General features: G+C 35.3%; 1 protein-coding gene across 3 annotated transcripts in view; it reads left to right on the top strand.

The window, feature by feature from the left end:
• Positions 1 to 207: 207 nt before the first annotated feature.
• Positions 208 to 11,569, top strand: part of Tc2n (tandem C2 domains, nuclear) — a 34,976-nt gene continuing 23,614 nt past the window's right edge. Inside the window, exons 1-2 of one of the 3 annotated variants that reach the window (XM_013517247.1) lie at positions 208 to 399; positions 10,859 to 10,975. In XM_013517247.1, coding sequence (XP_013372701.1) covers positions 10,909 to 10,975 — 67 coding nt within the window. In that variant the 5' untranslated portion in view covers positions 208 to 399; positions 10,859 to 10,908. The remainder of the gene's footprint in view (positions 400 to 10,858; positions 10,976 to 11,569) is intronic. The other 2 variants (XM_005390307.2, XM_005390306.2) reach the window with 2 other exon arrangements.

Genomic DNA, 11,569 nt, shown 5'->3' with positions numbered 1-11,569 from the left:
CAAGTAACCCAGGAGTCGGGGGCGGGGCAAACCTGGTGAAGACGCGGCTGACCTTGGAAGGGGCGTGGCATTTGGAGGCGGGACAGACCTAGGAAGGGGCGTGGCGGACCGTCTGTGGGCGGGGCGGGCTGGGAAGGGGCGGGGCGCTCGGGGCGGGCCGGACCTTGTGAGGGCGGGAAAACCTGAGGGCCGCGGGAGGAGGGTACCTGAGGGGAGCGGGGCGTTGCTGAGGGGCGGGGCCTCCGGGCTCGGCCGCCGTAGGTGCGGGCTGGCCCGGGTTTCCTCCCGCAGAGAAGGCGCAGCGCCCAGAGCCTGGGGCAGGTGAGCGGTCTCTGGGCCACCTCAGCGCAGCGTAGGAGGCGGCGGCGCTCGGCGGGGAGAGCAGGCGGCGCGGCTCAGGTGCGCTTCTCCCGGCGAGCGCCCGGCCCCGCCCGCGGCCGCCCCCGGCCTCCGGGACGGGCTCGCGGGGTGGGCGCGTGAGAGCCGGCGCTGTGAGAGCGGCGGTCTCCTTTAACTCTGCCGTGTGCTTGTCGCGGTGGCTGGGCTCCGGGGCCTGACTCGGGGTCTCCTCTCGACGCCGGCCTCGCCGAGGCCAGAGGGGGTTTGGGGGCCCAGCCTCGCCCGCTGAGCGGGAGCGGGCCGTGCGCGTCGGCGATCGGCTCGGTGGGACTCCGGCCCCACAGGGGGCACCCCCGCCCCGAGAAGGGTCCCCAGCCGGCGGGGACGCCCGCCCCTGCTCGCTGCCCCGGCGCGCGCCTCGGACGACGCCGGCAGATGGGCGCTGCTGGTTCTGGGGAGAGCAGCTTAGCTGGGGATTCATCTGCGATGTTTCAGAGACTTCAGCGACCTAGGGGGATTAAATATCACTTCCTTCGGCTTTTGCAAACTGCAGTCTACCTAAATTTTTTTTTTTTAACTAAATCACCTTTATTTTTTAATTAGTACAGTACATATTTGCAGCACAGAATGGTGACATTTATCATAAGGACCAACTGGGTTTTAGATTTGACTTCTACCTCTTCCATTTTCTTCTTTTCTCTGCAATGGTTTCTTAAAGTATAAAGTATATTACGCTCTGTAACATCTGGATATAGTAGACGTAAGATGCCAGGCCATTGACTCTTTTAGAATGTTTTCAGTAAGCCATGGATTGTTTTTGTAATTAAAATACTCTGATTCTCACTGCAGGTAGGCAACGAAGAGTTGTGTTCTCTCAATAATGTTAAAAAAAAAAAAGCCTAGAAAATATTGATAATTAACAAAATGCTATTTACTGGTTTAATATTTTATAAGTTCTTGGTTCTTTTTCTAGAAGGAAATGTTAACAGCGCTTGCCTTTGAGAGCTGAGATCAGAGAGGATTTGCTGTATATCATCTCTTGTATTTTTGTAGTTTTTGCCAATGACAAAGAGTTACCTTCATAACGGGGGAGAAAGCTGTAATAATATTTCATTTCTTTTTTAACCTTCCAAGAAAAATGTTTTTAAAATGTCTTAAAATGTACTTGCTTCACTTGAATTATAATTGTGTACTTCTGAACAAAACTAGTAAATTGAAAGATTAATTCAGGTTGAGAGAAATCAGTTTGAGACTTGTAGGATATCTGGCAGAGCTATCTAGTTCACAGATTATTGGTATCAGGTTTTTTCTGAGGTCAACTTCAGAGTTACTGAGGTTGGAGACAGCAGTGAATTTGTGACAGTTAATGCTGCAACGGTGTAAAAAGTCTTTAAAACAAACGTAGAATAAGAAAAAAGGAAGACCAAAGATGGAAAACTAATGTTTAAGTGATGGGTAGGGACTGTCAAGGAGACTGAGGAGGAACATTCAGGAAAGAGGGAAGGCCGAGAAGTCAGGAGAGGACAGAAGTCTGTCTGGGAGTCACATGAGTCGGAAGGGTTAGGAAGTTAGGAACAGATCAAGGGTCTGTTGGCTTTGATAATTAGGAGGCCGGCATTGACCTCAGCAAACATAATTTAAGTGGAATGATAAAGGTGGAAGCCAGTGATTTTAAGGTATTAGTAGAGGATAAAGAAGTAAAGTAGTGAGTAGAAAATCCGTATTTCAAGAAGTAAAGGATAGAAGGAGAGACAACAGCATGGTTATTAGAGTGGAGTTTATAGTCCGATTGGAAAGAATATAGACTGTAGACTAGCCATACGTTAAAGTATATCATTTCACAGCATTATTCCTCTCTTATAATTAAGTAGAAAGCACTGAGAAACAAGTAGGTGAGCATATTGAATAGCACTATATTATAATAAAGTATTTCATCTCCCCCCCATCCAAATTATGAATACTATTTTCATAGTATTTTGATATATTGGGTTTAGGTGTTCTTATCAGTGTTTAAATCATAAGTAAAAACTGTGTTGGACTGTATTTTACCCTACTTCCAGTTTTTTGATACTCCTAACTTGCTTTTAAATCATTTGATGCATCTAATTCAATGATTCTTTTAAAACTGTTATGTAGAAATCAGATATTTTGACCAAAGCAGAATTGAGGCTTATATCAATTTAGGTCTTTGTATCAATTATTATCCATTCAAAGGAAAATGCTCTTAGATTAAAATTTCTGTATGAGTTGTATTTCAGTCTTTATTAAAGGCTTGATTTTGTTGTTGTTCTGGAGCTCAGACAAGTAGTTAATGAATACATTTCTTAAGAATATAAAAAGGATGGTTAAAATGGAAAAGTTTTACTACCAAGTGTTGATGAGCCTATGGAGCAACTAGAACTCATACTTCGCCTTTGGAAGTATAAATAGCCATGTTGAAATGACTGCCTCTGGCAGTCATTTTGAAAACGTTTTGGCAGTATCTAAAGTGAACCATGTACTTAAACTGTATCCAAACATATACTCAACAAAAATCTACAAAATGCAAATTAATCTAATCTAATATAAAGCACATTAGTAATTAGTTGGAGATAAAAGCAAGGAAAGATAAGAAAAGATTGATTAAAAGAGAAAATGAAACAACTTTGGGGGATGATGGATATATTCATTTGCTTGATTGCAGTGCTGCTTTCTCTAATATATACATATATGACTCATTTAATTTTATATTTTAAATACATGTATAAGTTGGAGGTCATTTATATCACAATGACGGTGAAAAATTTAAATACAAATAGAGTGGAAGAAATCACATAATTTAAGTATACTTACCTTTAAATGCTATAGTTATTTCAGGATGATGAGATTAAGAATAATCTTTATTTTTTTCATACTTTAACAACTGTGTTTACTTTTCAATTGAAAAGTTATTTCATATGTAGAAAACAGTCCTTTCAACATGGCTATAGATTAAAGAATATAAATAATTGTCCTGTATTCACATCATGCTTAAATAATATACTGTATATCAATATTTTGAAGTTGCCTTGTGTATTCTCCCTGCTAATATCTTTGTTTCCACTTTCCTTGATTTTCTATAGTTTTACCACATATATATATATACACACACACACATATATACACATATTCCTAAACAATCTATTGTTTAGTTTTGTCTATTTTGAAGTGCTTTATAAATAAAAGTATACCATATGATTTCTACGACTTTTTTATACACTATCATCATTCTATCATTTGACTTTTACTACAGTTTATCTATCATTCTGTTAATGGATGTTTAAGGTATTTTCAAGCTTCTTTTTTCTTGTTTTAAGAATTTTTACTTTTTGCCATTAAAAGCTATCTTGTTATGACCACGCCAATCCATGTTTCTTTGTATCTATGTGCAAGAATTTCCTAGGCTCTTTAAATCTAGGAGCGGAATTATGGATCTTCAGTTTTGCTAGGTAACGCTGAATTGTTTTATAAAGTGGTTGTACCAGTTTATACCTTTACAAGCAATGACTGTTCATTCTGTCCTTGTCAACATTTGTACATCTGTGGTTACCTGATTTTTGATTTTTGATAAATGGACTAGTAGCCTGATGAAGATTTAATTTGGATTTCTTTAATTACTGATGATGTCAAACCTTTCATAGTTGCTGTTCTGATGGATGCCTGTTTTTATGTTTTTTTCTGTTTTTTAATTTGTTTTTCGTCTTTAAAAATTGATTTCTGGAAGTTTTTTACATACTGTAGAATCAAATCCCTTATAAGTTATGCACACGGCAAATATCTTCTCAGTAGTCAGCTTGTCTTTTTTACTTTCTTTATATTGTCTTAATGAATACATTCTATCCTATAAATATAGCTATGTCAACTTCTTTATGACTTGTACTTTGCTTTTTTCTTTTTTTAATATTTAGTTTTATTAGTACCTGTTTGCAGTACATAATGATTACATCTATCAGGCATGACTTGTACTTTTGGCATCTTGTTTAACAAATCTTTCCTTTCCCTGAGATCACAGAAATACAGGCTGATATTTTCTGCTAAAAGCTTTAAAATGGAAAAAAAAATGCTTTACAATGTTGTTTTCCCTAGAGATATATAGTAAATCCCTGTAGCTTTTCAACTTTGCTGTGAGCCTAAAACTGCTCTAAAAAGAGCCTATTAAAATATCTTTCATATTTATGTCCTTAATCCATACGGAATTGGTTTTTATGTGTTGTGAAGTAGGAATTTGGTTTCTTTTCTCTATGTGAGTAATCAATTTTTCCCAGTATCATTTATTGAGTATTCTGTTTTTCTATCTTTATCTATATGTATCATATGTCAAGTTTCTATATAACTGTGGATGTTTCAGAGTTGTTCTTTCTCTAACCCCTTTATGTATGCTTAATCCCTTGACTTATTTACTTTAGTTATATAATGAATCTGATACCCATTCATGCATTCTCAACTGAATGTGGTGGTGTACACATGTACTCCCAGCACTCAGGAAGCTGAGGCAGGAGATTCATTGCAAATTCGAGGCCAGTTTGGACTACATAGTGAGTTCCAGGCCAGCCTGAACTACTTAGTGAGACCCTGTCTCAAAAAAAAAAAAAAAAAAAAAAAAAAAAAAAAAAAAAAGCCACACAAACAAAAAACTAGACTTCTCAGGTTGTTTAATTTTTTATTTGCTTTTATTTTTAAAAGTTTATTAGTATATGTTTGCAGTACATAATGATTACATTCATTGTGGGAATTGGTACATGTACATAACACATCTCAATTTGCTTTTATTCCCTTCCTCTCCACCTCCCCATCTTTTTAGCACTTTTCCAGCATCAGATATATTTATTTATTTTATAAGTCATTATAAATTTAACTATCATTCATACAAATTAACAGCCAGACTAACAGGCCAAAAAACATACAAAGCACATAAGATAATTATACTAAATCAAGGTATGTTTTTAGATACATTTGTCCATGCTGGATTATAATAACTTTTCTCTCTATTTTTCATATTGTTTGTCTTTTATTTTGTACTTTATTTATATATTGGGTTTCTCATATAAAAGAAACAATGCAATATTTAAGCTTGTATGTGATTTATTTCACTTAATGGTCTCAAGATACATCCATTTTCCTATAACTAAAGTTAATCCTTCCTTATGGCAGAGTAGCACCCACTGTGTATAAATATCACATTTTCTTTATCAGTTCATATGTTGGTGGACATGTAGGTTGCTTCCAAGGTTTAGCTGTTATGAATTGCGATGCTGTAAATATTGGTATGCATACATTACTGTGGTATGATGCCTTTAACTCTTTGGAGAAGATTCCTAGAAGGGGAATAGCGGATCAAAAGGAATTTCTGGTTTTAGTTTTTTGAGGAATCTCCATATTGATTATTGTTGGGTAGCGCTTTTAAAAATGACTTGCCAATTTAAAGTTTTCCAGATCCTTCTTGCCTTGAACAAAGAATTGTATGAAACAAGCCAAAAATTGTGCCAAAAGTTCATTTGAAAAAATAAGGGGTGAAGTGGTAAGAGAAGAACTTGATCTATAGAATGAACTTGGAGCAAACAAAAATAGAAAAGGATAAAGTACAAACCTAAAGGTGCCTTCTGCCTCTAGAGTGGGCTACTGTGAAGAGTCATGACAGCAGGATTCTCCTGGTGTCTGGTCTCCTGTAGGCTGTCCACATTTTGTGGGAGCCCATGAGAAGTTCTACATATGGGTTCCTGAGAATCGTCTAGCGTGCCCTGGGATCTTGCACTTGGCAGACTGTGCCCATTTCTCCAGCCAGCTTTACCATACCCTACATCTTATCTCAGTTGTGCCAACTTACAACCACCATCATGAAGAAATTAATCAATAACAAATGCTGGAGAGGCTGTGTGGGGGTAAGGAGGACAGCCCTTCTTCATTGTTGGTGGAGTGTAAACGTAATTTTTCTTTTTTAAAAAGTAGAACTTTTTAGAAGTTACTAAAACTTTGCTAGAAGTTACTTTTAAAAGTAACTTTTGCTAAAAGTAAACTTTTTACATGGTATTACGCACTTGTAACCCAAGCTGGAGGCCGGCTGAGGCAAGAGGCTGGGGGCAAGTCTGAGGTCAGCTTGGGCTACGTAGCAAGACACAGTCTCAAAAAACAAAAACAAAAATAAACGAATGAATGAATGAACAAATGAATGAAAACTTTTACGGGGATTATAATATAATCAGCTGAAGTAACAAATAATATTGCAGCTACTGTGATATAAACTTTATCCACCTGTCTTTAGTTTTTACAAATCTAGTCCTAACTCATGAGAGATAATTTTAATTTGAAAAGTAAATATCAGGTTTTCATGTTTGGCATAAATAAGTAGAAAAAACTAAGAAGACTGTATTTTAAAAAAAAATTTCAATTATATATATTTTGAACAATTCCATGCCAAAATTTAAGAGAAAGCTGAGAATATGACTAAGTAAAGAAGCTCTTTGCTTTGAGGATATTTGCCAAACTGAGGGAACTTAGTAGAGTTGAATAGGAGTTGTTCTTGTTTGCAGTGCTCCGGGGATAGTTGGAAGTCAGCCCAGAGCTCATTCAAGGGAAGCTAATGAGAGACTTTCTGCCCCTAATCCTGGAATCTCAAAAGGCTATTTAGTCATGAAAAGGGTGAAAACTCACTCTACCTTTAAACAATTTCAAGGAAAGTAAAATGAGGGGAGGCTGTCTTTGGAAGGTTGTGACCACTAAATAGATCATAGGAGAAAGTTCACATCACCTTGTTGGTCTAAAAACAATTTCAAGATGTGATTTTTTTAAAAGGAGGAATTTTTTGTGGCTTAAAGTTTATCTTTTAAAGATGGTTACCTTTGCAGTGTCACAGTTATAGGACTGTGTGAAGAGGCAACATATCTCCTGTGATCATGCCTTATATAAAAGGATTTTTTGAAAGTATGATTCAATCTGAAATTCACCACTTTAAATTGTAAAACTCAGTGGTTTTTCATATATTCATGGCATTGTACACTCATCATTACTAATTTAAGAACAATCTTGTCTCCCCCATCAAAAGAAACCTTGTACCCATTTGCAATAACTTCCCATTTTTTCCTTCCAGTTTTAGCCTGCAGCAACCAGTAATATTTTGTTTGGATTTGCCTTTTCTCAGAATTTCTTTGTATGGAATCATATAACATGGTCTTTTGTGTCCAGTTTCTTTCACTTACCATAATATTTTTGAGGTTTATCCTTGTTGTAGCAAGAATCATCACATCATTCATTTTTTAATAATAACTCATTGTGTGGACATAGTATATGCACTACATTTTGTTTTATCCATGCATCAGTTGATGGATAGTTGTTTCCATTTTTTTCACTTTTTTTTAAATAGCTTGTAGAACTGGTCCCAGAGCTAAGTTTTTTCACTTTTATAAATAGGGCTGCTATGAACATTCCTGTTCAAGTTTTTGCATGAAAATGTGTTTTCCATTCTCATATGTGCATATAAACCAGGAATAGGATTCCCAGTACCTTTGTATGAAGTTTTTGAAGAATTGCCAAAGTGTTTGCAAAGCCGTTACACCATTTTACATTTCCACCAGGGCTTCATTTCCTCTGCATCCTCAACAACATTAATTTTTGTGTAACTTTTTGATTAGTGTATGAAGTGGTATTTCATTGTGGTTTTGATTTGCATTTCCCTAATAGTGATTGATGTTGAAGTTCTTTGTATGTGTTTATTATCCATTTGTCTGTCTTTGGAGAAATGCTTTGCTCATTTTAATTGGGTTATTTATCAAAGTATGAATTTAAAATGATATGGTAAAAAATATTCTCTGGAAGAGTATACTTTAATTTTTGGCTTAAAAAAGTAAGTATGATCAGTGAATAATTTAAGATAACCAAGCGCACGTGGAAATGAGATTTGTGAGGAGTAGTCTGTAGAAACAATAAATAATTAGAAATAACCTACAAAAGCCTGAATTAACATCATCAGTTATTAAAATAGCTATGTTATGCTACGTTTAAGTAAAGCATGTGTTATTTTAAGACACTGAATGTATGGTAGTTTGCTACAGCAATAGTAGAAAACTAATTCAGTAGTCAGTTTATTAGAAAAAAAAATGGAAATGATAAGCAATCCAAAAGAAGGCGTGACAGTTAAGAAACAGGACAAGTAGAACAAATAGAAAGTTCAAAGCAAAGTGGTAGTTTTAAACAACTATATCAATTATATTAAATATTTATAAATATTTAAGGCACTGGAATTGAAACCTGCAATTAAAGGAAAAAAATTGTTAATCTGGACTAAAACATTTCAACTTAATGCTATTTATAAGAGACATTTCAAGTATATAAAGTTTAGTAAAATGAAAACAGTAAACAGAAAAAGATACTCTCTATAAACACTGTATAAAAGAAAGCTGTGTAGTTATAGGTTAACAGCATTTTTTAGAGATAAAATGCCATAATGTTAAGAGGTGTAAGTGACCAGTAACTTGTAACCATTTTAAATTTATACAAGTAGACTAAATATAAGAATACATAAATACAAGGTACATATGTGATACTGGGATAACCAATTAGGAGAGGTAAGTTTGTATTCATTTCTCATTCTGGATACCAGGGTGACTATATAGAAATAACAGCATATTAAACACTAGAAGATGATAAATAAATAAACACTAGAAGAAAACATAGGTAAATGATTTATGACTGGTATATGATAAAACCTTTACTATAACTCAATCCAGAAACAAAAAGTAAAAGCATAAAAGAATATTATTACATATGTATGTGTATATTTTCATGTGTTTATATATTCATAATACTCCAAAATTTTGTACCAACATGATGCCCCAAGTGGAAAATACCATACCATAAAACTTACCTCCAGGTATGTAAGGTATATATGAAACACAAGTTAATTTCATGTTAGACTTCGTTTCTGTCCCCAAATATCTCACTACATATGTGCAAATATTCCAAAATTGAAAAAAAATTTTAAAATTCTGAACACATATGGTCAGCATTTTGGATAATGGACCCAAGCTGCATGTATGTGTACTGTATGTATATTGCATGTTTGTGTACCTACAAGAATATATACTTCTGCATAGCAGAAAACATAATAAAGTAAAAAGACATGACAAAGTAGAATAATGTTTGCCACCTATCTGATGAACATGAGCTAATCTTCAAAGTGTATAAAGAGCTTCTAAAACTGGAAAAGAAAAAGACCAACAGCTTTATGAAAAGATGAGCCAGAGATATAAAGTAAAAAATTCACAGGACTAAATATAGAATAAACATAGGATATTTTCATAACCTGATATGAAAAAGTGCCCAATCTCACTTATAATAAGAGAGACACAAAACAACAGAAGATAATCATTTCTTTCCTATCACATTGTCAAAAAAACCCAACTATTAAATATTGAAGTCATAGGAGAAACATGAACATTCAGTAGTTGCTGATGTTAAATTTTTTATACGATAATGCTATTATGATTGTTTTTTGATAAAAAGTACCTTTCAGAAATATTTAGCACGTTATAATGTGTTACAGATACTGTTCGTTTTAATGCTTGAAGTGATCCATTTATCTTTCAACACCACTGAAACCCTCTTGAAGTTACTTCCTGAGTCCTTATGCTGCATGTTTTAAAGATTGTTACTTAAGTGCTTATGGTTAAAATGACAAGATTGGAACTTATTTTTTTAAAAAATTAAAAGACAGAGTAAGTTAGAAGGTAAAGATGAAATAAGATTTGCCATGAGTTGAAAATTGTTTAACCTGGATAATGTGGGTTTTGTTGCTCTACATTCTTTTGCATATATTTAAAATTCCCACAAAAAATGTGGAATTTAAATAGGCATAAATGAAGAGAGTGCATTTGACATAAAGACATTAAGATGAAGGTAGAAAATTGGACATGAAGTTCTTACAACAATTTTATGGTGATTGTAAATATAAAACACATTCCCTTTATTTGCATAATGGTTGTGTGCATGTGTGTGTGTGTGTGTGTGTGTGTGTGTGTGTGTGTTGGAGATACAGAGTTCAAGATATACTTTTTTGTTAGTGTAATTGTAAGGAACAGAAAGACTCAAAGCATACAGTTATTTGTTTATTGACCTCAATTATAGGGGCGTTGGATTATTAAAATAATTGATATGGAAGAAGTGAAAATTTTCTCACAGTTTATATGAGTGCTGTATATTCTTTCAAATTTTGCTTGGGCATAGATTTAGGTATTTCAGGTATGAAAGAATTGATAGTGGAATGGGATTTTCCTTTCAGAGTTTAGCATTGAAATCATTCATTCACTGACTTTTGAGCATGCCATTTAAATAACATAAAGACCCTAAGTTGTACAAAATTATATAAGTGAACAAAAGTTTATCTTTTTGTCTTAAATATTTTTGCTTCAGATCCATCATTATATCTTAGAAAGGTAGATAATATGATTTAAAGTGATACCTAATGGCATTAAGTGTAATAATTTTAACTTGCTTTCTATTCTACCAACAGGTTGATAATAAAAATTGGAAGTGTGTGTCTTATATTGGAAATTGAATGTAATGGCAGCAGAATTTATAAAGAGTTGCTGTAGAGGATGTTTCTATGGTGAAACAGAAAAACACGAGTGTGAGTTTTGTTTTAATTTCTTTTTTTTTTTTTTGGTTTTTCTCCGGTACTGGGAACCGAACTCACGACCTTGCGCTTGCCAGGCAGGCGCTTTTTGCCGCTCAGCTAAATCCCCAGCCCCCTGTTTTAATTTCAATACATCTATTTAGTGCCTTCTTTTTGGCATTTTGTAATACAGACATAAATTAGAAATGTTTTCTAATTTGGTGAGGGAGACAGAAACAGAAGGCACACTGGTAAGTATTCCAGAACTCCAGTTACCCTGGAGCATAGTGGAAAGAGGGATGAATTCAACTTGGGAGACATCCTGGGTATCCAAGAAGATGCCATTTGCTATGGAAGCCCAGACAGGATTTAGCAAGCTGAGTGGAAAATAAGAGAATGTGCAATTGGATATGGCAGGTGGATGGAATAATATAGGAAGAAGCAAGAAAAAAAGTGTGTTGCGGGGACAACATAGTCTAATAAATGTTTTGACATAAAATTTTTTCCAGTTTATGAGCAGTACAATGGAGAAGAAACTCAAAACTCTTTTAAGACCCACATTTACCAAGGACCCTTGAAGATTTCCCTTTCTATTTCGTGGCTTGATAT

Source organism: Chinchilla lanigera, unplaced genomic scaffold (genome assembly GCF_000276665.1).
Source record: "Chinchilla lanigera isolate Chin_1 unplaced genomic scaffold, ChiLan1.0 scaffold00037, whole genome shotgun sequence".
In the NCBI taxonomy this organism is placed as follows: domain Eukaryota; kingdom Metazoa; phylum Chordata; class Mammalia; order Rodentia; family Chinchillidae; genus Chinchilla; species Chinchilla lanigera.
This window is presented reverse-complemented; position numbering and strand designations above follow the sequence as displayed.